The sequence below is a fragment of the Notamacropus eugenii genome, chromosome 3 (genome assembly GCF_028372415.1).
Source record: "Notamacropus eugenii isolate mMacEug1 chromosome 3, mMacEug1.pri_v2, whole genome shotgun sequence".
In the NCBI taxonomy this organism is placed as follows: Eukaryota; Metazoa; Chordata; class Mammalia; order Diprotodontia; family Macropodidae; genus Notamacropus; species Notamacropus eugenii.
Genome location: NC_092874.1, coordinates 289,845,217 through 289,870,573, shown reverse-complemented (window position 1 = coordinate 289,870,573; position 25,357 = coordinate 289,845,217). Strand labels below are relative to the sequence as shown.

General features: G+C 45.5%; 1 protein-coding gene across 1 annotated transcript in view; it reads left to right on the top strand.

The window, feature by feature from the left end:
* The first annotated feature begins 8,325 nt into the window (after positions 1–8,325).
* PRDM4 (PR/SET domain 4) overlaps positions 8,326–25,357 on the top strand; it is a 38,268-nt gene continuing 21,236 nt past the window's right edge. Inside the window, exons 1-2 of the mRNA XM_072655841.1 lie at positions 8,326–8,524; positions 24,328–24,461. Of these exons, the coding sequence (XP_072511942.1) occupies positions 8,514–8,524; positions 24,328–24,461 (145 nt within the window). The 5' untranslated portion in view covers positions 8,326–8,513. The remainder of the gene's footprint in view (positions 8,525–24,327; positions 24,462–25,357) is intronic.

Sequence of the window (25,357 nt, the reverse complement as noted above, 5' to 3'; positions counted from 1 at the left end):
TTACAATGCAGCATAATAATTGCGCATAGTTAGATATGTCAGATACATCATGTTGAAAAAAAATCTTTTAAGTGCTATGGAAATCTACAGTTGAATACTAATTAGTGATGGTAACATTCACTTGGTTATCTGCTGGGTATCGAACAAACTAATTTTGTGTCTAAGGTAAGGCTGTGCATGCCTCTGACATCCACATATTAACAGTCTCACCAAGACAGAGATTTGTCTTAAATTTGCACGCTAGTGGGATAAAAATAATCCTCCCTCAAGCACACGCACCTTCACATTTGTGTATGAGTGACATGCCCAGGGCAACACTGTGAGTGAAGGGAAAATCGAGATTCAGAAGCATGTCTTCTGGCTCGGGATCCAATATGCTCTCCATGATACTGCACTTCTTGCTCTTTCAGAATTCTTTTCTTTCGATACTCAGTCCAGGCTTGTCCTTTTCTCCTGAAGCCTTCTCTGATCCCTCCACTAACAAGTGTTCTCTCCCTGCTAAAATTTTACTACTTTGTTTCTCTCTTCCGCCCCAACCACTTTCTACTCTGTGTATACCTAGCTTTGTATTGGTTCACAGAAGCAGAGAATCACAGAATTACAGATTTGGAAATTTTTTTTAAATCAATTTATTAATTATTTTTAGCATTCTTTTTAAAACTTTTGAGTTTAAAATTTTCTCCTTCCATCCCTTCTTTCCAGCATCCATTGAAAATGCAAACAATACAATATCAATTATACCCGTGAAATCATGCACAAAACCCTCCATGTTGAAAAAAAAAGCAAGAAAAACAAAGTTTAAAAAATCAGGCTTCAGTCTGCACTCAAGAGTTCATCAGTTTTCTCTCTGGAGGTGGACAGCATTTTTTTAAAAATTAATTTATTTATTTTTAGTTTTCAACATTCATTTCCACAAAATTTTGAGTTCCAAATTTTCTCCTCATCTCTCCCCTCCCCCCACACCATAATGCCTTACATTCTGATTACCCCTTCCTTCAATATGCTCTCCCTTCCTTATCCCCATCTTCTCTCTTTTCTTGAAGGACAAGATAGATTTCTATACCCCATTACTTGTATTTCTTATTTCCCAGGTGTATGCAAAAACAATTCTCAATATTCATTCCTAAAACTTTGAGTTCCAACTCTCTCCCTTCCTCCCTCCTCACTCATCCCCACTGAGAAGGCAAGCAATTCAATACAGGCTATATATGTGTAGCTTCGCAAAAGATTTCCATAATAGTCATGTTGTGTAAGACTAACTATATTTCCCTCCATCCTATCCTGCCTCCCATTTATTCTATTCTCTCTTTTGACCATGTCCCTCCCCAAAAGTGTTTACTTCTAATTACTCTCTCCTCCCATCTGCCCTGCCTTTTATCATCCCCCCACCCCATTGCCCTTTCTCCCCTACTTTCCTGTAGTGTAAGACAGATTTCATACCAAATCGAGTGACGTTATTCCCTCCTTAAGCCAAATATGGAAAGTAAACTTCATTTTTTCCCTCTCATCTCCTCCCTTTTCTCCTCCTTTGAAAAAGTTTTTTCTTGCCTCTTTTATGAGAGATAATTTGTCCTATTTCATTTCTCCCCTTCTCCTCCCAACATATTCCTCTCTCACCCCTTTTATTTCTTTAGGTATCATCACTTCTTATTCAACTTACCCTGTGCTCTGTGTGTGTATATGTGTGTGTGTGTGTGTGTGTGTTTTGTGTAATCCCTTCAACTACCCAAATATTGAGAAAAGTCTCAAGAGTTACAAATATTATCTTTCCATGTAGGAATGCAAACAGTCCCTTATGATTTCTCTTTCCTGTTTACTTTTTCATGCTTCTCTTGATTCTTGTGTTTGAAAGTCAAATTTTCTATTCAGGTCTGGTCTTTTCATCAAGAATGCTTGAAAGTCTTCTATTTCATTGAATGACCATTTTTTCCCCTGAAGCATTATACTCAGTTTTGCTGGGTAGGTGATTCTTGGTTTTAATCCTAGTTCCTCTGACTTCTGGAATTTCATATTTCAAGCCCTTTGATCCCTTAATGTAGAAGCTGCTACATCTTGGGTTATCCTGATTGTATTTCCACAATACTCGAATTGTTTCTATCTGCTTGCAATATTTTATCCTTGACCTGGGAACTCTGGAATTTGGCTACAATATTCCTAGGAGTTTCTCTTTTTGGATCTCTTTCAGGAGATGATCAGTGGATTCTTTCAATATTTATTTTGCCCTCTGGTTCCAGAAGGCTGTTTTCCTTGATAATTTCATGAAAGATGATGTCCAGGCTCTTTTTTTGGTCATGGCTTTCAGGTAGTCCCATAATTTTTAAATTGTCTCTCCTGGATCTATTTTCCAGGTCAGTTGTTTTTCCAGTGAGATATTTCCCACTATCTTCCACTTTTTTCATTTTTTTGGTTTTGCTTTGTAATTTCTTGGTTTCTCATAAAATCATTAGCTTCCACCTACTCCATTCTAGTTTTTAAAGAACTATTTTCTTCAGTGAGTTTTTGAACCTCCTTTTCCATTTGACTAATTCTGCTTTCTAAAGCATTCTTCTCTTCATTGACTTTTTGGACCTCTTCTCCCAATTGAGTTAGCCTATTTTTAAAGGTGTTATTTTCTTCAGCATTTTTTGGGTCTACTTTAGCAAGCTGTTGACTCTCTTTTCATGATTTTCTTACATCACTCTCATTTCTCTTCCCAATTTTTCCTCCACCTCTCTTGCTTGATTTTCAAAATCCTTTTTGAGCTCTTCCATGGCCCAAGACCATTGCATATTTATTTTGGAGGTTTTGGATGCAGAAGCCTTGACTTCCTCTGATGGTAAGCATTGTTCTTCTTCATCTGAAAGGATGGAAGGAAATACCTGTTCAAGTAACTTTCTATACTCTTATTTTTTTCCCTTTTGGGGGCATTTTCTTAGCCAGTTACTTGACTTTTGAGTCCTTTGTTAAGAGGAGAGTATACTCTGGGGACCTGTAAGTTCTTAGTTCCTCCAAGGTGGCACAATCAAGGGAGAAGAGTTTATTCCTCTCTTGGCCTGTGCACTGGTCTAGGAACAACCAAAAACTTTTCTGCCCAGGATCTGGGAGTAGAATGCCCTCTCCACAACAGCCTCCAGTTCTACCACCCCAGGGCCACTCTCAGGCCTGAGATTCAGATCAGTGCCTAAATTCCTCCAGGAACTTTAAGCAGGGGCAGGGCCACCACTCAGAGCTGAGATTCAGATCAGCTGCTCAATTCCCCCAGGAGGGCTCCAAAAATGGATGCAGCCCTGGGTCCAGACTGTGATCCCTTCTGGGTGAAGGAGCTTTCTCACTGACCTGTGAAGCTGTCTGTGGTGTCTGTGAGCACAGCAATCTGGGAACTGCTGTCGCTGGTGGCTCCCTTAAGTCTGCTCTGGGTTCTGTCCCTGCCACACCTCTGGGCCATGCTCTGCTTGGCCAGTGGGATAGAGCCTTCCTGTCAGCCCTCCAGGCTGTCCTGGGTTGGAAATCTCTTTCGCTGTCATTCTGTAACTTCTGCTGCTCTCAATTTGTTTAGAGTCATTTTTTACAGGTCTTTCATGGGCTACATAGGGGAACTTCTACAAGTCCATCTTTCTACTCCACCCCGTAGTAATTTTTTTTAATCATGAATCCTTTGGAATTATTTTACATCATTGTCTTGATTAAAATAGTTAAGTCTTTCATAGCTAATCATCCTTACAATATTGATATTATTGCATGCAATGTTCTGGCTCTGCTCACTTCACTTTGCATCAGTTCATATAAGTCTTCCCAGGTTTTTCTGAAACCATCACTCTCATCATTTCTTATAGCACAATAATATTCCATCACAATCATATACTGTAACTTGCTGAACCATTTCCCAGTTGAAGGGCACCACCTCAATTTCTAACTCTTTGCCATCACAAAAAGAGCTACTATAAGTTTTGAACACCTGGGTCCTTTCCCTTTTTCTTTGCTTTCTTTGCGATAAAAAATTTCAGTGCTATGGAAACCTAAAATTGAATACTAATTAAATAGTAGTCAGAGGTCCAGGTAACATTCCCTTGGATGTTTGAGTTATAAGGTTGGGAAGGGCCTTTGTGAACATCGTGGTCCTCCAGCCTTTGATAAAAGATCTCCAGGGAGGGGGTGCCCTCTGCCTCCTAAGGCAGCCCATGTCATTTAACTGTTAGGAGACTCATGCTGCCATTAAGCCTGACTTTGTCTCTTCCAAACAGGCTGATCCTAGTTCTGCTCTCAGGAGCCAAGCAGGACATGTCTAATCTTTCTCCCACAGGAGTGATGCAGTGGTTAGAGCACCAGTGCAGGAGTCAGGAGGACCTGAGTTCAAATCTCACCTCAGACACTTGATACTCACTAGCTGTGTGACCTTGGGTAAGTCATTTAACCTCAATTGCCTTATCTTGGGTCATCTCCAGTCATTATAATGAATATCTGGTCACTGAATTCAGATGGTTCTGGAGAAGTGAGGCTGGTGACCTGCATAGCCAAGTGCAAGTCACGTTGTTATTTCTCTGATGGCATGGTCTTCTTGGTCAATGAAGGATGAACACACACAATATGACTGTTATGGCTAGAGGTAAATGGATCCAATAGAAATCTTTTCGTAGGAGCCACGTATAGGGAAATTTTGACAAATGGAATGGCCGCATGTCCTTGGCCCTGGATGTCTTTCATAAATGTGTATTTGCATATAAAATAAATGTTTGCTGCCTATTATCTCTCTGAGGCTGAGAGATATTGAGTGAAAGATGCAGAACAAGACATGTTTTCAGGCATACCCAATGTGCTGATTTCTTTTGTTTGATGATCCTCATCTGTATTTTTATGGGAGGGTTTCTGTTGGGGCAGGGGATTTGGGGATGTGGTTTGTCCTTAATTCTTGAAGAGGAACGTGACATCAGGAAGGTGATGCTGTGGAGACACAGGGCTATGCAAAGTCACCAGCCTCACTTTCTCCTCTGGAGCCATCTGGGTCCAGTGGCCAGATATATATCAGGATGACTAGATATAGCCTCTCCTCTCTCTCTCCCTCCCTCTCTCTGCTTTAAGGGCTAATGATCTTCCCTTACTTACTTTCCTTAGACTAACTATATTTGGAGATACTGGGATAGATAGATGTCTCAAGGACCCCTCTTTGAGGATAACAAAGTAGCTAGCTTCATGTCTCTTGCTCTCCTCCTGTCAAAGCCTCCCTTAAAGGAAGATATCTGTTCACACCTCTATTTGAGTCACATCTAAAAACAAAACACCTGTGAACACCCATAGGCTACATAGACACAACATACATATGCAAATCTTGTGCTTTTGATGACTTCTTTTAGATTCTTTACCTTAATATGAAGTCTGGGGGGAGGAACCTTTTCCCTCTCTATGCCCTCCCAACCCCTCCAACCTGTTCAGGGTCACATAATGAGTGTGTGATTTTGGACTTGGACTCAAGTCTTCCTGACTCCAGGACAAATGCTCCATCTGCTTCGCCCTGCAGCTGCCTCAAAGTTAACTCTCTACCTTATTTGGTCCTGGTCAGACCCCATCTAAAAGACTGGGTTCAGTCTGTGGCAAAAATACTTGGAAAAAAGTTGACAATGGAGGTATCAATGGAGGGGAGTGAGTATGGTGAAGGGCCTGTAGATGATACCACAGGAAGTTTGTCTGGGTGTCTGTTTAGGTGGCAAAGAGAAGATGAGTGGAGATATGGTACCTGGAAGGATGATCCCATTCACACTGCTTGACCCAAGAGGGCAGAGCTGGGAGCCACACATGTAGGATGTGAAGAGACAAATGGAGGTTTGTTGTAAGGAGATGCTGTCTGAAAGTGTAACAGGCTGCCTGGCATGGAGGCCCGGGGGCCCCACTTCTGGGAGGGTCTTCAGGCATAAGCTGGATGACTGTGTTTGGTATGTCACAGAGGGGCTTCTGGGTTATGGGCTGGACTGGATGGCCAGAGATATTCCATTTCAGAAAAACTGGGACACTGTCTTCTCTTCTGTCTTTCCTTCCACCTGTTGGGGTGTACCTTCTCAGTTTCCTTAATGAGGTCATTCTTTTGTTTCCTGCTCCCTTACCAGGAGGTTTTCTTAATGATCTGTCCTTAGACATCTCTCTCAATCTTGCGCACACGCACACACACACACACACACACACACACACACTTTCTTAGAGATCTCATCAGTTCCCAGGGTTTGTAAGCATCTTGAGGGAAGGGACTGCTTCTGTCCTGGTTCCCCTAGTTCCTAATACAGTGTCTTGTACTTATAAGACACTGAGTAAATGCTGGTTCAACTAAAGTTCTGGAGTGGGCTCAAGACTCAGCAGCAAAGGACCCTCGGTCCTTACCCCAATCCAAGCTCCAAGTCAGGTATCATCAGTGGCCTGACAGGTATCTCGGCCTGTATGTCCCAATGGCATCTCAACTTCAACATGGTAACAACAGAAGTTACCACCTTCTCCCCCTCCCAACCACCCACCATCCTCCCAGTCACTGAGGTCTCCACCCCTACAGTCAAGGCCGCTTCCATATCCAATCAGAGGCCAGGTCTTCTTCCCTCAGTTCCACATGGCTTCACACTCATTAGGACTCCATTTCTCCTTGTTTCCCTTTGCTTCCCAATCCTTCCATGATCCACACAGTGGTAAAGTCCTCTCCCTGTGGCCAAGGCCCAGCACCTGACGCCAAACCTAAGTGGTCCCACACTGCCCCAGGTACAACACAGCCCCTGTGGCCGGGCACTGGAATCTCTCCACAGCAATGCCAAGCTCCACCATGCCTTCAATGGGACATGTGGGATGCCAACTTTCCAAGATTCAACCCCGGGGTGCCCTCTCTCCCATAGAAAACCTTCCTGGATCCAGGTCTGATTCATAGCTGACTCTGCCAGCTCTGCCCGTGTTAGCCTGGGCATTCTGGGCATCAGCTGGCACTTTCAAAGCCCTTCCAGCTCCAAAGCGTTGGCCCCAGGATGCCCCTCCTGCTTACGGTCTCTCTCCTGACTATCTTGTACATGCCTATACAAGTGGTGACCCTGCCCCAGCCAGAAGAATACCAGCTGCCTGACAGCAGGGATGGCTTACTGTCACGGTAAAACCCCACCATGGTGGGGGAGGGGTTCTATGCCCATTTTCCAGGTGTGTAAGTTGAGGCCCAGAGCGTTCAGCCCAGGGTGGCACAGCCATAGAGTACTTGGCAGAGGCCAGATCTGAACTGGGTCCTCCTGACCACACCACATTACCAACGTGAAGTTTAATAAGACCCGCTTTAGTAAATGCTTACACCACCTTCAGCCTTTGGCCACGTCCAGTCTCCAGGCCCCTTAGCTACCGAGGAGCACAGAGGCGAAGCAGAACAGGCTCTCCAACTGCACCGGGATCAGCCTCTGTTCAGCTACCCCCTGTTCTCAGGCCCCTCCCAGCTCTGACAACCCCTGTTCTAGACTCCGAGGTCCCTCGTGGCTGGCACACCACACACGTGGTCTAGCAGGCGCGCGGACACACATCGCGCATGCGCGGGAGGGCAGGGTGCGCCTCGCGGTAACTGCGCGCTGCAGAAGGAGGAGAAAGTTGTGCTAATGTGGGACCAACCATCTCTACTTCCGGACCCTTACACCCGCCTCCGTCGCTTAGCAACCGCGGTTCGATGACTCGGTGTTCGATTCTTCCTTGCTGTCTCTCCTTCCCCCGGGCTTCCTCACTGTGCGGCGCTCCCCAGCTCTCCGGGGACCCTTCTGTGCGCACGCGCAGAAACGGTTTCGGGGGGTGGTACAGCAGAACGGCGGTTTGGGGGTGGGGGGGAACTAGGGGAGGGGGTGAGGGGAAACCTGAGAGAAGCAGAGACGGAGGAGCCGGTGGCAGAAAGGCGCTTTGGCGGGTGCGGTCCGAGGGGAGGGTGGAGGTGGGAGGGGAACCTTGGGGGCAGGAGATGCTGGGCTCGCGGGGGGAGGGAATGTGTAGATCTCCGCGGGTTGGGGGAGGGGCGGTACCTGGTGCGCGTGCGCCCACAGACGGGGCGGGGATTGCAATGAGGGCGGGGCTTTCGCCAGCGGCCCTCGACCCAGGAACAAAGCGGAACTGGCGCTTGGGCTCCTCCCCTGTCATTCGCCTGCGCGTGCGCAGCGGGTTGGCCGGGCCGGGGGAGAAGCCGCTGGGGCCGCGGACCATTGGCTGTTCGCGCACCCTCTCTGCGCATGCGGCCCCTCCTCCTGCTGGGGCCGGAGGATGCGCTAGCAAAGTTAGCTTAAAAAAAAAAGAAGAGGTGTGTCCAGGGGAGGGGCGGGGGTCGGCGGGGGCGTGGTCGGCGCCGCTCAGCCGCGCTCCCTCTCTCTCTCTCCTGCAGGATCCGGCCCCAGGCTCCCCCGCGGAGGCCGGGGATGCGCCGCCGGGGGCCTCTGGAAGACTGAGCGCCCCTTCCCTCGGGGGGCTGGAGGGCCAGAGCCTCCCGAGGGCGACGCCGAAGGGCCCGGCGCTCTGCCCCCTCTCCCCCGCCCGCCGGACTGACACCTGGCGCCGAGCCGATGCATCCCAGGTAAGCCCGGGACCCCGCCCCCCGAGCGGGCCCCTCCCCCACCAGCCCCCTCTCCCCCCCGCGGAGGCTGGGGGTCGGGGCGCGTGCGGCCCCGCGAGTCTTTTGTGTGGGGCGCCCAGCGCCCCTGGCCTGGGCACGGCGGGGCGGGGGCCGGGCCTCGGGCTGCTCGGGATTCCCGGGCCCGACTTCCCGCTGCGCCCCTGGCCTTGTAACCCTCCGCCAGAATTTCCCCGGACGTTTCTTTCACTTTTTCTGGATTTCTCCCCAGATTCCCCCCATGGCACGTTTTTCATTCTTTTAATTTTTTTCCTTCCGTAGAACTCTTTTTTTCAGGTAAAGTCGAAACTCGATGTTTCTGTCTTGCGTTTCTGTTGTCGTCACCATATGGCACAACTTTCGCCTTTGCCTCCGTGGGGTCTGACCCGATTGCCAGGTGATCACTTGGTACCAAGAGGCGGCTGGTCTCAGTGTAAGGTCTCTTCTTCACAAGTTGTCTTTGAGAGAGGAAAGGTGCCGGGGACAGCGAGTCAGACACCTCCAAACGGAACAGAAGGAAACCACGCGCTGACTTGGGTTCCTTCATATCTCCGTTGCGTTAAATATTTTCCAATTCCATTTTAATCTGGTTGTTTGCTATGTTTAACCTCTCGGATTTGGCACATAAGAGTCCTGGATTAAGGGCCAGGCAGAGCTAGTTTCAAGTTCTGTCGGGCATTTACTAGTTGTACAACAAGTTCTTGATCCTCTGTGTGCCTTAGTTTCCTTATCCGGGGTCCCTTTCCATTCTAGATCTTCCTTCCTGTGATAGAAATAAAGGTTTGCATTAGGAAGGATTTTTTTTGGACCAAACCTCCTGCATTTATTGACCTTAACTCCCAGCAAGAAAAGTCCCTTTGTCAATGCAAATAGGTATCTGCTGTATAAGACCAGAGATGTTTAGCCAGGAGGTGTCAAAGACAGACCTTGAATCCAGATCTTTCTGATTCTGAGACTGACTCACTCCTAGGTAACTGTTCCCTCTCTTGGGGGAAGACAGAGCAAATTATTTTTTCACAGATGTGCTTTTTTAAAAACTATCTTTGATTTTGCCAAGTAGGTAATGATAAAATCAGCGGTTTGTAACTGACATTATGTTTGGAAAGGGAAGAGTGCAGGTTTGAGAGCAGGACGCCTGGGCTTATGCACACCTTTGGGATCAGAAGCAGCTCTTGTGAAAGGAAAAGGAATGAGCTCATCTGGAGAGGGGAGAAGAAGACAAAAAGAGAGTATCTGAGGTCATGGTGATGCTCAGCCTCTACCATACCTTCTACCTAAGGCAGCTGTCGAACATGTATTTAGGCTGCGTTAGAATCCAGAGCTGGAAGGCAATGTGGACCAGATGAGAATATAAAATGGATCCCTCATTTCACAGATAAAAATACCAGGGTACTTCTATGTGTAAAGTACTCAGTGCCCTTGGTTTCTGGCTGCCCAAGAAAAGTTGTCCCATTTTGGTGAGTCACTCCCAAACAGCATCTGCTGAGCCCTCTCAGCCTCCAGTTAAGCTCTGTTCTGAGGATGGCCGGAAGGCCACAGCCCATTTTGCTTCTCTTGTCATAAGACTGGCTCCCTTGGTTAGTCCAATCCTCCTTCAGAAGTGGGTTTTCATGACAGGAGTTGGAGCTGAGAGCTTTTACCAAATGTGACCATGCTCAAAAAGAGGCTGCAGCCACATGTATTCCAGGAGCCCTAATTGCATTAGAGTTCTGATGGCTTTCTTGTAGTGTTGCTGATGTTATGTCCTCCAAAGGAAGCTTGACAATGAAAACACAGTGTAAGTAGTCTACCTGAAACTCACAGAATCCCCAGAAGTTAGGGCAGCCTTGCCTCTTCTGTTTTTGGCTGGAGAGAGTTTTGTATCCTAGCACAGGTTACATTGTAGCATGGAAGCTGTCCAAGTAGATCGCATTTCTGTAACACCTATTGTGTGCCAGGTACTGAATCCTGGGAGCTTGAAGGGTGATGATAAAAACATGACAAGCACATGGTCTGTGGTCTCATAGAGCTTATAATCTAATAATGAGGCTGTATTACATATATGAAGAAAGATAATAAAAGGGAATTTGATCAGAGTCCTATTTGAGATCCTTAGAATAAACAAACAAATCTCTGACCAGGATATAGAGAGGAGGTGGCATTTGAGTTTGGTTTGGAAGGATGAATGAGAATTTAGAAGGCAGAGGTGGGCTGGGGAAGGGGATGACCAGGGCTGGAAATAAATGGTGTGAAGGGGATAGGGAAAATATGGGACAGAATAGGGGGTGTTGATTTTTACTGAGGTGCGGTACAGGGAAAACTGGAAAGATATGGCAGCCTTAGAAGGTGGAGTCCCTTGACACCATGTTAAGTCTGGAGTGTGAGTTGGGTTCAGGAGGCAGTTCGAAGCCACTGGAGGTTTTTATGTAGAGGAGTGGCATTTAAGCTCTGTGCATGAGGAGGATTCATCACGCCTCAAGACTGGGTTCCATAAGGAAATGGAGACCAGATCTGAAGTTCTTGAAGTCTTCCCAGGAAACAGTAGGTAGCACTTGGACTAGGACAGTGACCTGGGAATGGAAATGGAAGGAGGGATGTCAGTCTGTTGTGGACATAGAATAGACAGGATTGGTGCCTGGAAGAATGGGGGAGATAAGGAAAAGGGAAGAGCCAGAGGTAATATGGAGGTAGGTGTGGGTGACTGACTGGTTCAGTGGTGGGCCTGGAGTTGTATGATGGCAGGGTAGAGGGGAGAAAGAAAACAAATTCATTTATTATCCATGTTGAGTTTGAAGTTGGTCCCAATGGGACATTCAGGAATAACTGTCCAGTAGGTATTAGGAAGTGTAGATCTCAGGAAGCCCTGGGCTTTGCTGCCTTTCCATTACAGGGGATAGGGTTTGCTCTGATTTATACATGCACACGCGACACACACACACACACACACACACACACACTGATTTTTTTTAACATTTTTTTATTTTTTTCTCAATTACATGGAAATAAAATTTTTTAATACTTGTTTTTTAAAATTCCAAGTTCTAATTTCCTTCCGTCCCCTCTCCTCTCCTTGAGAAGGCAAGGAATTTGATATAGATTATACATGTGTAGTCATTCAAAATATTTCCAATATTAGCCATGTTACAAAAGAGAACACAAACCAAACTCCCTCCCTCCCCCCTGGAATAATAAAGTAAAAAAAAAAAATATGCCTTAGTCTTTATTCAGACTCCCATCAGTTCTTTCTCTGGGGGTGGAGGGCATTTTTCCTCATAAGGCCTTCAGAATTGTTCTGGTTCACTGTATTTCCGAGAATAGCTAAGTCATTCATATTTGATCAACATACAGTATTGCTGTTACTGTGTACAGTGTTCTTCTGGTTCTGCTCATTTCATTTTGCATCATTTCTTCAGTCTTTGCAGATTTTTCTGAGAGCATCCTGCTCATCATTTATTATAGTGAAGTAGTACTCTATCGCAAAATCACATATCACAACTTGTTCAGCCAGTCCCCAGTTGGCGGGCATCCCTTCAGTTTCCAGTTCTTTGCCACCACAAAAGGAGCAGCTATACAGACTTTTGTACATCCAGGCCCTTTTCTTTTGATCTCTTTGGGATATAGACCTAGTAGTGGTATTGCTGGGTCAAAGTGTAGCCCTAAGGGCACACATTTATGACTGGGTGAAGTCTGTGACTTTGGAATGCAATGAAGTTATCTGCCTATGAATATTTAAATAGTACTCCTACCACAATATAATTACACCATTCCTTTCTTTGGCTGCCCTAGAGTCTGTGAGATGTGTTAAGGGGAACAGTTCCTGTGCCTTAAGAGATATTTTGTTTAGACTATTTTAACCTGTTGACTTCTAGAATGAAATCCTCTTTGAGATTACCTTTTCTTGGTGTGAGGGATGAAATCTCTGGAATAACGAATTCTCTTCAGGGGTTTGACATAACAATTAGAACATGCTGTCCAACCTTGGCAAAAAGAGAGAATATCATGCAAACTCTGTACATATTGAAACTGCACCATCTTGCAAAACAGTTTTGAAACCACCCAGAACAGCTAATCTTGCAAAACAGCCTTGAAACTGCCCAGATCCTGTTTTTGAGCCCAGAACAGTTATTAAAAGACTTCCCGCCTTTTCTGGTCTCTGGGCAAAACTTGTGTAATTGCCTTGGTTCTTTGCTGCTGGGGAAGATTTCGGAGAACAGATTGTGCCCCTTGAAGCCCAGCCAATGGGATAAAGGGGCAGAGGATTAGGAAGGGGGAACTTGCTTTAGGGTATAAATAAGCCTTGCTTTCTGTAACCAATTTGTACTCTCCTGCTGCAGGCAGACCTAGGGGTGAAGGAGGCATGCCCTTTCTCATGAGAAGGAAAATAAACTTTTCTCTGCTTTCTTAAACAGTCTCTAGCATAGTGCTGTTGCACACAGATTTGGAGGTTCCACTGAGATTTCAACTGAACTTGCTTTTGGGAGCTCCTGGAGCCCTGTCACCCACCCGACTGGTAGGAGACCCCTGATATTGCTGGCGACCCTAGGAAAGGTGAATTGGCGGCCAGCTGTCCCTATAGTGGAGTTTCGAGGAGGGGCTGTTTTTGAAACTAGAGAGTTCCTGGAGTGCACGCTAGCTATTCCTGCCATATAGAAAGTGAAGGTTACATAAGTTTGTGCATAAACTCAGGTAAGGAATCCTGGGTAACCAGATAATAGGTAGGATCATTTGAGTCTGGCTAGGAGTTGAGGAAGTTAGGAGGCCGCTCCTCAGGGGACCTTGACAAGGGGCTCCTGACGAGGACTTCTCAGGTTGCATGCCTCAACACCAATACTCTTGGTCCAAGAGACTGATGCAGTTTGGTTGACCTTGAACTTGACAGAGAGGGATCGACTGATGGGCCTCCTCCCTCCATCTGTGGTCAAGGGAAATTTTCAGTTTCACCCACAGCAAGGAAGTAATAAGGGATCATAATGGGGACATCTCAGTCCAAGCAAAGCAGGGATAGGACTCCCCCTTCTATTCCGCTTGATACCACTCTAGGAAACAAGTTGAGTAATTGGGATGAATTACCAAAGTATAAAGGAAAAGATAAAAAGAAGATGATTAGGTATTGCTGCCTTGTTTGGGCAGGGGCTCAATTCGGAGGAAATGTATTCTGGCCAAAATAGGATCCTCTGAAGATTAGGTATGTCAGAATTTGAGTAGCTGTGTGAATGGGAAGGAACCTAGGAATGAGGAGGAGCACAATGCTTATTCAGCATTGTGGTTACCTTCAATCTGACGATTGATAATGAAAGAAGAAAAGAATGGGAAGGAGGAAGAGAAGGATAACTGCTCCCTTCCTTGGGACCCACATCTCTCCCTTCCTCCTCCCTATCAGAATCCACCAGCCCAGCTGCTACCACCATCCTTCTCCTCCTTCCATGCCTCCTTCTGGAGCTGTCACTGATCTGGAAGACGGCTGCTTGTCTAAACCTTATAGGGCCCCTAAGAAGAGAAGAAGAATTTTCCTCTTCCCCCTACCAGTAGTACTGTCAGCCAATTTCCCTTGCAAGAGGTTCCCTTAGCCCAGTGTGGGGATTGGATATGTAAACGTTCCTCTTAGTAGTACAGAGGTTAGACAGTGTGTTCCTCCTTTGTTGCCAAAGAAGACCATGCCATCAGAGAAATGACGACATGACTTGCACTTGACTTTGTTTTGAGCGAGGGAGGGCTGTGCAGGTCACCAGCCTCACTTCTCCTCCAGAGCCATCTGAATCCAATGACCAGATATTCATCAGGATGACTGGAGATGGGGCAGTTGGGGTTAAGTGACTCGCCCAAGGTCACACAGCTAGCGAGTGTCAAGTGTCTGAGGTGAGATTTGAACTCAGGTCCTCCTGACTCCTACACTGGTGCTCTATCCACTGCATCACCTAGCTGCCCCAAGGAAATGAAGGCTATGATTGAGGATCTCTCTGGTGCAGCTGAACAGGTGCATCAGTTTTTAGGACCTAGCTTATCTACTTGGAGTGAACTGATGGCAATCCTGGATATTTTACTTACCAGGGAAAAGCAGGGACAGATTAGAAGAGCAGCTATGAAAACTTGGGATGATGCTCACCCGGTAGCACAGGGAGGAATGAGAGGGGAACAGAGGTACCCCTTCCAGGACCCCAACTGGGATCACAACAATGCTGTTTATAGAGAAAACATGAGGGAGTTAAGAGGTATGATAATGCAACGAATCAGGAGTGTTGTACCAAGGAGTCACAGTATGAACAAAATAACTGAAATCAGACAAGAAAAAGATGAGACTCCTCTGCCTTTTTAAATAGATTAAAAGGATATATGGGGGGGTGGGGAGGAGCCTGGAAGATCACAGGGAAGTGTCTATCGCGCCATGCTGAGGGCAGGGTGCAGTCCAGCATGGGCGATGCAGGCACAGACAGGACCTGAGCAGGCCTTGAGGAGACTGAGTCTCTCGAACCTGTGGCAGTTTCCAGATTTCAGGACCCCAAATTGCCGAGGGCAAATTGGAAGGTCAGTGGAAATAGCCTGTGGGACCAGAGTGGGTGAGCAGAGTGATCAGGCCTCAGCCTCAGGGCAGCAGAGGGGAAAAAGGGCGGAGGAACCCTCAACAGCAACAGCAGGGGCAGAGACAGCGATTGTTTCTGGAGCTCTACGCCTGCAGATTGTGGGGCCATTGAGTAGCAGACAGTACGCTCCCCACCCCCACTGGAAGCAGAGATCTACCTTGACAAAGAGCTCAAAAGTCAAGTAAATGGCTGGGGAAATGAGCAAAAACTGGAAAAAGAATCAGACTATAGAATGTTACTTTGGTGACAAGGAAGACCAGAATATGCAAAGAGAAGACAACAAAGTCAAAGCTCCATCCAAAGCCTCCAAGAAAATATGAATTGGTCTGAGGCCATGGAAGAGCTCAAAATGGATTTTGAGAATCAAGTAAGAGAAGTAGAGCAAAAATTGGGAAGAAAAATGAGAGAGATGCAAAAAAATCATGAAAAAAGAGTCACCTGCTTGCTAAAGGAGACCCAAAAAAATGCTGAAGAAAATAACGCTTTAAAAAAATAGACTAATCCAAATGGCAAAAGAGGTCCAAAAAGCCAATGGGGAGAAGAATGCCCTAAAAAGCAGAACTGGCCAGATGGAAAAGGAGATCCAAAAGCTCACTGAAGAAAATAATTCCTTAAAGATTAGAATGGAGCAGATGGAAGCCAATGACTTTATGAGAAATCAAGAAATTATAAAACAAGGCCAAAGGATTGAAAAAATAACAGACAATGTGAAGTATCTCCTTGGAAAAACAACTGGCCTGGAAAATAGGTCCAGGAGAGACAATTTTAAAATTATGGGACTATCTGAAAGCCATGATCAGAAAAAGAGCTTAGACATCATCTTTCAAGAAATTATCAAGGAAAACTGTCCTGATATTCTAGAACTAGAGGGCAAAATAAATATTGAAAGAATCCACCAATCACCTCCTGAAAGACATCCAAAAAAAGAAACTCCTAGGAATATTGTAGCCAAATTCCAGAGTTCCCAGGTCAAGGAGAAAAAATTCAAACAGCTAGAAAGAAACAATTCAAGTATTGTGGAAATACAGTAAGGATAACACAAGATGTAGCAGCTTCTACATTAAGGGATTGAAGGACTTGGAATAGGAGATTCCAGAAATCAGAGGAATTAGGATTAAAACCAAGAATTACCTGCCCAGCAAAACTGAGTATAATACTTCAGGGGAAAAAAATTTTCATTCAATGAAATAGAGGACTTTCAAGCATTCTTGGTGAAAAGACCAGAGATGAATAGAAAATTTGATTTTCAAACACAAGAATTAAGAGAAGCATGAAAAAGTAAACAGGAAAGAGAAATCATAAGGGACTTACTAAAGTTGAACTGTTTACATTCCTACATGGAAAGATCATATTTGTAACTCTTGAGACTTCTCAGTATTTGGGTAGTTGGAAGGATTATATACATATTGACAGAGGATACAGAGTGAATTGAATAGGAAGGGATGATATCTAGAAAAATAAAATTAGGAGGTGAGAGAGGAATATATTGGGAGGAGAAAGGGAGAAATGGAATGGGGCAAATCATCTCTCATAAAAGAGGCAAAAAAAAAAGCTTTTTCAATGGAAGGGAAGAGAAGGGAGGTGAGAGGGAAGAAGTGAAACTCATCACATTTGGCTGAAGGAGGGAATAACATGCACACTCAATTTGCTATGAAACTCTGTCTTACACTACAGGAAGGTAGGGGAGAAGGGGATAAGTGGGGGGGAGGGGAGATGATAGAAGGGAGAACTAATAGGAGGAGGCCATAATTAGAAGTAAATACTTTTGAGGAGGGATCAGGTCAAAAGAGAGAATAGAATAAATGGGCAGGATAGGATGGAGGGAAATATAGTCTTCTACAACATGACTTTTATGGAAGTCTTTTGCGCAACTACACATGTATAACATATTTAATTGCTTGCCTTCTCAGTGGGGATGGGTGGGGAGGAAGAAAAGTTGGAACTCAGAGTTTTAAAAACGAGTGTTAAAATTTGTTTTTACATGCAACTGGGAAATAAGATATACAGGCAGTGGAGTGTAGAAATCTATCTTGTCCTCCAAGAAATTAGAGGGGATGGGGATAAGAGATGGGTGGGGGTGTGATTGAAGGAAGGGAAGATTGGGGGAAGGGGTAATCAGAGTGCACGATGTCTTGGGGTGGGCAGAAAGGAGAAATGGGGAGAAAATTTGAAACTCAAAATCTTGTGGAAGTGAATGCTGAAAACTAAAAATAAATTAGAATTAAAAAAAAAAAAAGAACATATGAGGAAGTACTCAGGACTGGAGCTTGCTGATTCAACAACCCAAAGTTTACTAAGAGTATATTTTATTACCAGCTCCTGACCTGATATTAATAGGAAGCTACAGAAGTTAGAAGGGTAGCAGAATAAACCCCTCAATGAGCTCTTGGAGACCCCCCAAAAGGTATGTGTAGCTAGGGGGGAGGAAAATAAAACGGAGAAAAATAAACAGAATCAGATAATGATCCAAGCCTTGAAACAGCAGGAAGAACAAGCTAAACTAATGTTCGAACAGCAAGGAAAGCAGCCTCAGGTTATGTCGCAGGCTATCCAGCCTGACCCCAGAAAGGAACAAGGTGAGGCAGGGGATATTGTCCCTGAGATGGATAGCAATGGGCAAAATGGGTAGTGGAGGCATCCGTCCTCCTCTCGCTTGCTTCGGTTGTGAAAATGGGGCCATAGGAAAAAGAATTGCCCCAGACAAATGACTGAACAGAAAATATCCTATCTGGTTGAGGTTGAGTATTAGAGGTTTTGCCCACCCGGAACCCTTGATAAATGTAAGGGTGGGGAAGAACAGATTAGAGGGCACCTTTTTAATGGATACTGGAGCCACCTGATCCTCAGTAACTACTCTTCTCCCTGGAGCCTGGTTGAGCAAAAAGACATTAGTGATATTTGGAGTCAAAGGAGAAAATTTCAATGTTTCAGTAACAGAGGTTTTAGAATTAGAATGTGCAGGAGTTAAAATTCTGGGGAAATGCTTACTAGTGCCTGAAGCGGGGCCAAATTTATTAGGAAGGGACTTGATTACCAAATTATCTATCCAACTGACCCTCGGAAGGGGCCCAAATAGTTCCTCGAAAGTTGTGTATCCTTAAGGAGGAAGAGAGGGTCCAAATTGACCCCCAGGTACGAGCTGGTCCTCGGAACTGGGGCAGGATAGATATTCCATCAATTAGAATTAAGTTGAAGAACCCTGGAACAATCATCAGAATTAGACAATACCCAATCTCATTAGAAGGAAAGCGGGGACTAAAACCAGTCATCCAAGAACTGTTAGAGGATGGGCTACTGGAGCCTTGCAAGTCATCTTACAATTCACCTATCCTCTCAGTGAGGAGAGGGGATGGCTCCCTTAGACTAGTGCAAGACTTAAGAGAAGTTAATGAGATAGTCCTTCCCTCATATCCCATGGTCCCAGACCCATACACCCTTAGGGAAGAATACCTGCAAATAGTTGGTCGTTTGGTGTCATTGATCTAAAGGATGCCTTCTGGGTCTGCCCCCTGGTTACTGAGAGGAGGGATCTTTTTGCTTTTGAGTGGGAAGCCCCAGACGTGGGTAGAAAACAACAGTTGAGATGGTGTGTTCTTCCCCAGGGGTACAAAGAATCCCCTAACCTTTTCAGTCAAGTGCTGGAGGCACTGATGGAAAAATTCTACCCACCTCCATCTATAATGGTCTTACAGTATGTTGGTGATCTGCTGATAGCCCTGGCCCAAGAGAGACAAAGTTGGCATAGCAGTTTCACTATTCAGCTCCTAAATTTCCTGGGGCCGAAGGGATTAAGGGTTTCCCAAAAGAAATGCAATTCACAGAAGCTGAAGTGAAGTACTTGGGACAGCTTATCAATGAAGGGAGTAAGGAGCTGGATCCTAACATAGGCATGGGCATTATTCAAATCCAGCTCCTAAGAACCAAGAGAGAGTTACATAAATTCCTGGGACTGGTAGGGTGTCATAGACTCTGGATAAATTCTTATGCAAGCTTAACAAAACCTATGTACAAATATCTGTTAGAGGAGGAGCCTGACATTATTAGCTGGGACAGGATTTAAAAAGAATTTCCAGAACCTCAGAGAAGTCCTAAATTCACCTCCTGTGCTTGCTTTGCCTTTGCTAGACAAACCTTTTCATCTTTTTGTTAATGTAGACAAGGGAGTTGTTCTGGGAGTGTTGGCCCAGAACTGGGGAGGCCGGAAAAGACTGGTGGCCTTTTCTTTCAAAGCTATTAGATCCAGTAGCAAGAGGTTGGCCCACCTGTGTCCAGGAAGTAGCAGCTACCACAATGCTAGTTGAAGAAAGTAGGAAATTGACATTTGGAGGGAGCCTAGTGGTCAGTGTACCTCACCAGATCAGATCAGTCCTCAACCAGAGGGCAGGCTGGTGGCTCATTGATTCTAGGATCCTGAAGTATAAGGCACTTTTAATAGAGAAAGATGACCTAGTGCTAACACATGATACTGACCTGAACCCTGCTTCCTTTCTCTCCGGCCTTTCATCTCATGACCTGGAAGAGGATACTCATTGCTATATGGAATTGACTTCCAAACTAAGGTTAGGGAAGATTTGCAAGAATCCTCTCTTCCCGAGGTGATAAACTTCTTCATTGACAGTGCTCCCCAGGTAATTGAGGGGAAAAAAGGAAAAATGGATATGCTATTATTGATGGGGATACAAGTGCTGTTGTGGAAGCAGGAGGATTACCTACCCAGTGGTCAGCACAGATTTGTGAACTCTGTTCCTTGAATTAAGCATTGAAACTGCTTAATGGAAAAGAGGGAAATGTTTATACTGATTCAAAATATGCTTGGGAGGTGGCACATATATTTGGGAAAATATGGAGAGAAAGAGGCTTAATGAATAGCAAAGGAAAAGAGTTGGCTCATACTAGTTTGCTGCAACAAGTACTAGCAAATTTGCACTTACCCTAGGCTGTCGCCCTGATACATGTGAATGACCGAAAAGGGAGCTCTTTTGAAGCTAGGGGAAACCACCTTGCTGATGAGGAGGCAAAGAGAGCTGGTGAATTAGAGCATAAAGTGACTGAACCTGTTTTTGTTCTGATCCCATCCTTGCCTCCTGATTTAAAGCCTACATCCTTGTTTGAAAAGGAGCCTGCAAAGGCACAGGAATTAGGAGGTCAGCAAGGTGAAAGTGGGAGATGGCTTCTCCCAGATGGGAGGGAGATCCTAAATGAAGCAGCCTGCGGGCAGGTGATACAACACCTACATTAGGGTAGCCATTGTGATGTCCAGAACTTGTGAGATGCAATCTTGACCAAGTATGTCTGCTGGTCTCTATACTCTGGCTAAGCAAATGGTTAATGGTTGCATTAACCATCATGGTTGATGGTTGGTGTCAGAGGGCAAATAAGAACAGCCAAAGATACCACTCCCATGGCAGCCAGCCTCCTGGAATCCAACCATTCCAAAGCATACAGGGCCTCATTTCACTGCTAAAGTCCTTCAGTCCTTAATGACAGCTTTAGAAATTACTTGGCAGCAAGGTGGAAAGAATGAATCAGGAGATTAAAAGACAATTGACAAAATTAATCTTAGAGAGTCTGCTCCTTTGGACTACGTGCTTACCCTTAGCTCTCTTCTGTATCAGAACAAAACCTAGAAGGGATGTAACTCTCTCTCCTTATGAATTACTTTATGGGCATTCTTATCCCTTTAGCCTGGCACAATCCCCTCAGTGGGATACTAGGATCAGTTTCTTAATGATCATGTGCAATCCATGGCAAAGCATTTATTATCATTACAGAAAAAGGGGTTAATTGCTCAGACACCACCCCCCCTTGGGTTTTCCAATCCACAAGTTCCAGCCTGGGGATTGGGTGCTTATCAGAATGTGGAGGGAGGAGAAGCTTACCCCAACCTGGAAGGGACCGTTTCAGATCTTGCTCACCACTGATACAGCTGTCCGAACAAAGGAGTGTGGTTGGAACCTACCATACTTGGGTAAAAGGACCAGTCAAGACCCCGACTAAGTGGGAAGTTACCACAGCAGACACTGAGAACTTGAAGGTGAAGCTGAGGAGCGTACCAGCAAATGAATGAAAATGTCGTATATACTGTTCCATATTTTCTTGTAGCTATACCCATTCTGATTTTCTTCTGTAGTATCTCTTTTTGTCTCCTTCCCCATGGGTTCAATTGCTTCTCTCCATGGGACTAGTCTGTATTCTGGCAGCCCCACACTCACCTCCACCTTCCCTCTTCCAGGAAGGGAACCAGTTTGAGAGTCTGGTTGAGGAAACTGGTAGGCAATTTAATGTGGAGGGTTACAGCAGCTTGAGAGCTGGCCCTGGGTCCCTGTTCCTTTAAGACTCCAATGTCTTCTCAGTCCAGTGTCTGATGTCCATGATAGGACTGGGTTCTGGGGACCAGAGGAGAAGCATAATTGGCTGTTGTCGGAAACCCTGAGCCAAACTTGGGCTGCCACTAGCTGGCCCGGGGTGGAGATGTGGGGAGTGATTGTGAATGGACTTACCCCCAAACTGTAACAGTCAAGACTAAATTGTACATGCTATTTGCCTTCGTTTAATGCAACCCATATGAAATGTAAAAAGGGCTAAGGGTAGGAAGTGTTTTCAGAGCTGTTGAAGTAATTCAAACTATATGAGGACCAAACGTATCTTTGGAACAACAACACTCATCTTTGGAATTGTTCTTGGACTTGGGATGAGTTGTGTGTGCCCAGTCCATTAGGAGGTAATGACCAATAGTCACATCCCAAGAATATTCACAGGAAAAACAAGTTAAAGATATATTCAGGTGATTGTTTAAGTCTGGACAGGCCTCACTGAAAGGCCATTACTGGATCTGTGGGAGTACAGCATACACCCATCTCCCACAAAATTGGATGGGAAACTGCTACATAGGTCTTGTCCACCCCAAGTTCTTTTTCCTGCCTGGGAAACTGGGCAGGGATCTGGGAATTCAATTATATGATGATTTGGACAGATAGAAGAAGAATTTAGACACCTCATTAACCAGTACCAGGGATGCCAGTGGCTGGGGTAACACTTGGCCCCCTCAGAGAATAATCCAGACATATGGTCCAGCTACTTGGACACAGGATGGAAGTTGGAAGCACAGAACTCCCATCTATATTCTTAATAGATTAATCAGATTACAGATAGTAATGAAAATTATCACTAGTCAAACAGCACAAGCCATAGAACTCCTGGTGGATCAGGCCACCCAAGCTCAGGAAGCTGTACTTCAGCATAGATTAGTCTTAGATTACCTGTTAGCCAAAGAAGGAGGGGTCTGTAGGAAACTAAATTTGTAGAACTGCTGCCTGAAAATTGATAATAACGAGAAGGTGGTAAAAGATATTACTAGTAATATCAGAAAACTGACACATGTCCCAGTCCAGACCTGGCTTTCCCCATTCAACACCTCCTGGTGATCTTGGTTCAGAGGGTCATGGTGGAAACAAGACCTTTGGTTCCTCTTAATTGCTGTTTGTGGAGTGATTTTTACTCCCCATCTGTCTCCCTTCCATGGTGCAGCATATTACCAGAGTGGTTCAAGACTCCCTGTCCAAGATGATTAGAGTAGAAGGGAAAGGCGGAGTGCGGCTGATGGTTTTGAAATCTCAAGGATGGGTACCCATCGTCCAAGGTGACCAACAGGAACCTGACAGAGGGATTGGGGAGCAGTTAGTAGAGGAGATCTTTCAGGAATGGTGTGAGGAGACTTCAAAGGGTAAGAAATAAGAGGGGAGATTGTGAGGGATGAAATCCCTGGAATAGTGAAGTCTCCTCAGGAGTATGACGTAACGGAACATGCTACCCAACCTTGGTGAAAAGAAAGAATATCATGCAAGCTCTGTACATATTGAAACTGCTTAATCTTGCAGAACAGCCTTGAAACTGCCTAGATCTTGTTTTTGAGCCCAGAACAGACTTCCCACCTTTTCTGGTCTCTGGGCAAAACTTGTGTAGCTGCCTTTGTTCTTTGTTGCTGGGGAAGATTTCGGGGTATAGATTGTACCCTCTGAAGCCCAGCCAATGGGATAAGGGGGCAGAGAGTTAGGAAGGGGGAACTTACTTTAGGGTATAAATAAGCCTTGCTTTCTGTAATCAATTTGCACTCTCCTCTGCAGGCAGACCTAAGGGTAAGGGATGCATGCCCTTTCTCATGAGAAGAAAAATAAACTTTTCTCTGCTTTCTTAAACAATCTCTAGCTCATTGATTAGTGCTGTTGCACACACTTGGCACCAGGTTTGGTGTTTGCTTGGACAAAGAGGCAGGGTTGCTGTGGCTTCTAGTTACTCAGAGAATCCCTCGTGTTAGTGACACTTCTCTTGGTACCTGCTGCCTGGTCTCTTTGGTTCTGATGGTGTTATTAGTTTCTGATCTGAACTGAGAAGTCATTGTTGGTAACTTTTTATTTGTTCTTTCATCCTTAGCCACACCACTGTTAATGCCAGTGACATGTTTTCTTAATGACTGTGTCTAGTGGATGGGCTTGATTGTCTAGGGTATCTGTGGTATCTCCAGAAACCTTAGAAATGCTATTATGTTGGAGGAAAGTGCACATCATTTTTGTCTTAGCTAAGTTACGGTGACGAGGACATAATAGTGCCTGACGTAAAGGCCCTGAAAGTGTTACTGACATTCCCTCCCTAGAGTCTCGTGGCAGCCCTGACAGGTGCTCCTGTCACATCTCTATTTTACAGATGAAAGAGCTGAGACCCACAGGGGGCCGTGACTCTCCCATGACAGTCTGGGGGATGGAAGCCCAGGTTTTTCTTTCAGGCTCTAAGTTCAGCCCTTTCTCCCCTGCTTAATTCAGACCTTAGAGCTGATTCCTATGCAGTAAATTCTGGTAACTTCTCAGCAATGTGATGGCTTACTATTTCCTGTGTGATATTGTTCTGCTCTCGATGGGAAAAGCACCGATGCAGACCTTACAGGCTGGTTTGAAAATAAGGAGGCTTGGCAGTTTGGTTGTTTATTCTTGTTTTAAAGCCATCTGAAGGGCTGAATGGTTTGGCTAAACACAAAGGCCATTTTCAGAAAGCAATGAGTGAAAAGTTGTGGATGACGTTTTTCCCCTTGTCAGGGCGGACGGCCTGTGGGCATAGCACTGTCCGATTCCAGTGAACCCATGTGAGGTGCTCCACTGGAGGGCTCTTCATTCCCTGGGCGTCACTGCTTTACTGACAGCTGTTTGTGCTCTTTCCTAGAATGAATGAGATGAACCTGAGTCCTGTGGGGATGGAGCAGCTTGCTTCATCCTCAGTAAGCAATGCCTTGCCAGTCTCAGGAAGTCACCTCGGCCTGGCTGCTTCCCCTACTCACAATGCCATCCCTGCCCCAGGTGAGTGGTAAAACTGCCAGAGGAGCAGGTTTTCTGTCCTGACAGGTAACTGTTCTCCATCAGGCTCTGAGTGGTTCCCTGAACCTGTGGGGGTGTGGGTGGGTGGATGGGGAACACACCGGCATTACACCCTAATAGCCAGGAATCATGGGTGCGCTTCCAGGAGGTGGGGTGAGGAGGGTTCCTCCTGCCCAGGACAGGAGCTTTCTGGCTGCGGTCCTGGGCTTGGCATCAAGGGAAGGAGGGATGGCTCCCGACAGCTTCGTCCAGCACTGCCGGGGAAAGCTGTCTTCTACCTCCTACTCCTGCCCAGCCTTTCTGCGTCCTTCTTAGTTCCACACTCTGACTTTCCAATTTCAGTGGAACACATTGGATCTGGTAAGCAGATCCAGTGACAGGCAGAAATAAATAAATTTTTTTAAAAATCTACCTAATTAGATAATGAAGGACTTACAGTCTTAAGTTCTCACATTTCTTAGATTTTGAAGGTGGAACTTACTGGATGCTTAAAATTCTCAGATGCATTATATCAATTCCAGGGTCACTGATTTAGAATCTAGTCCAGCTCTTCTTTTACAGATGAGGAACTTGTGGTCTCAAGCGAAGTGAAGGGCCTTGCTCAACGTCTCACAGGAAGTGAGTGGCTGAGCCTGGATTTGAACCCACATCCTATGACTACATTCTTTTTGCGATGCCACACTGGCTCCCTTTGACCTCTTTGTTCTCTGCAGAATCTCCTGGAGTTGTAGGACATTGGGACCCCAATAGATGGACATTTTAGAGGGCATCTAGGCAGTCTGAGCCATCCTTGACTCTTCCATTTTCCTCGCCCTGCCATTCCATTTTTACCTACACACAGTTTGTACCTCCGTCCTTTCCTACCCAGGCCTCCCCTG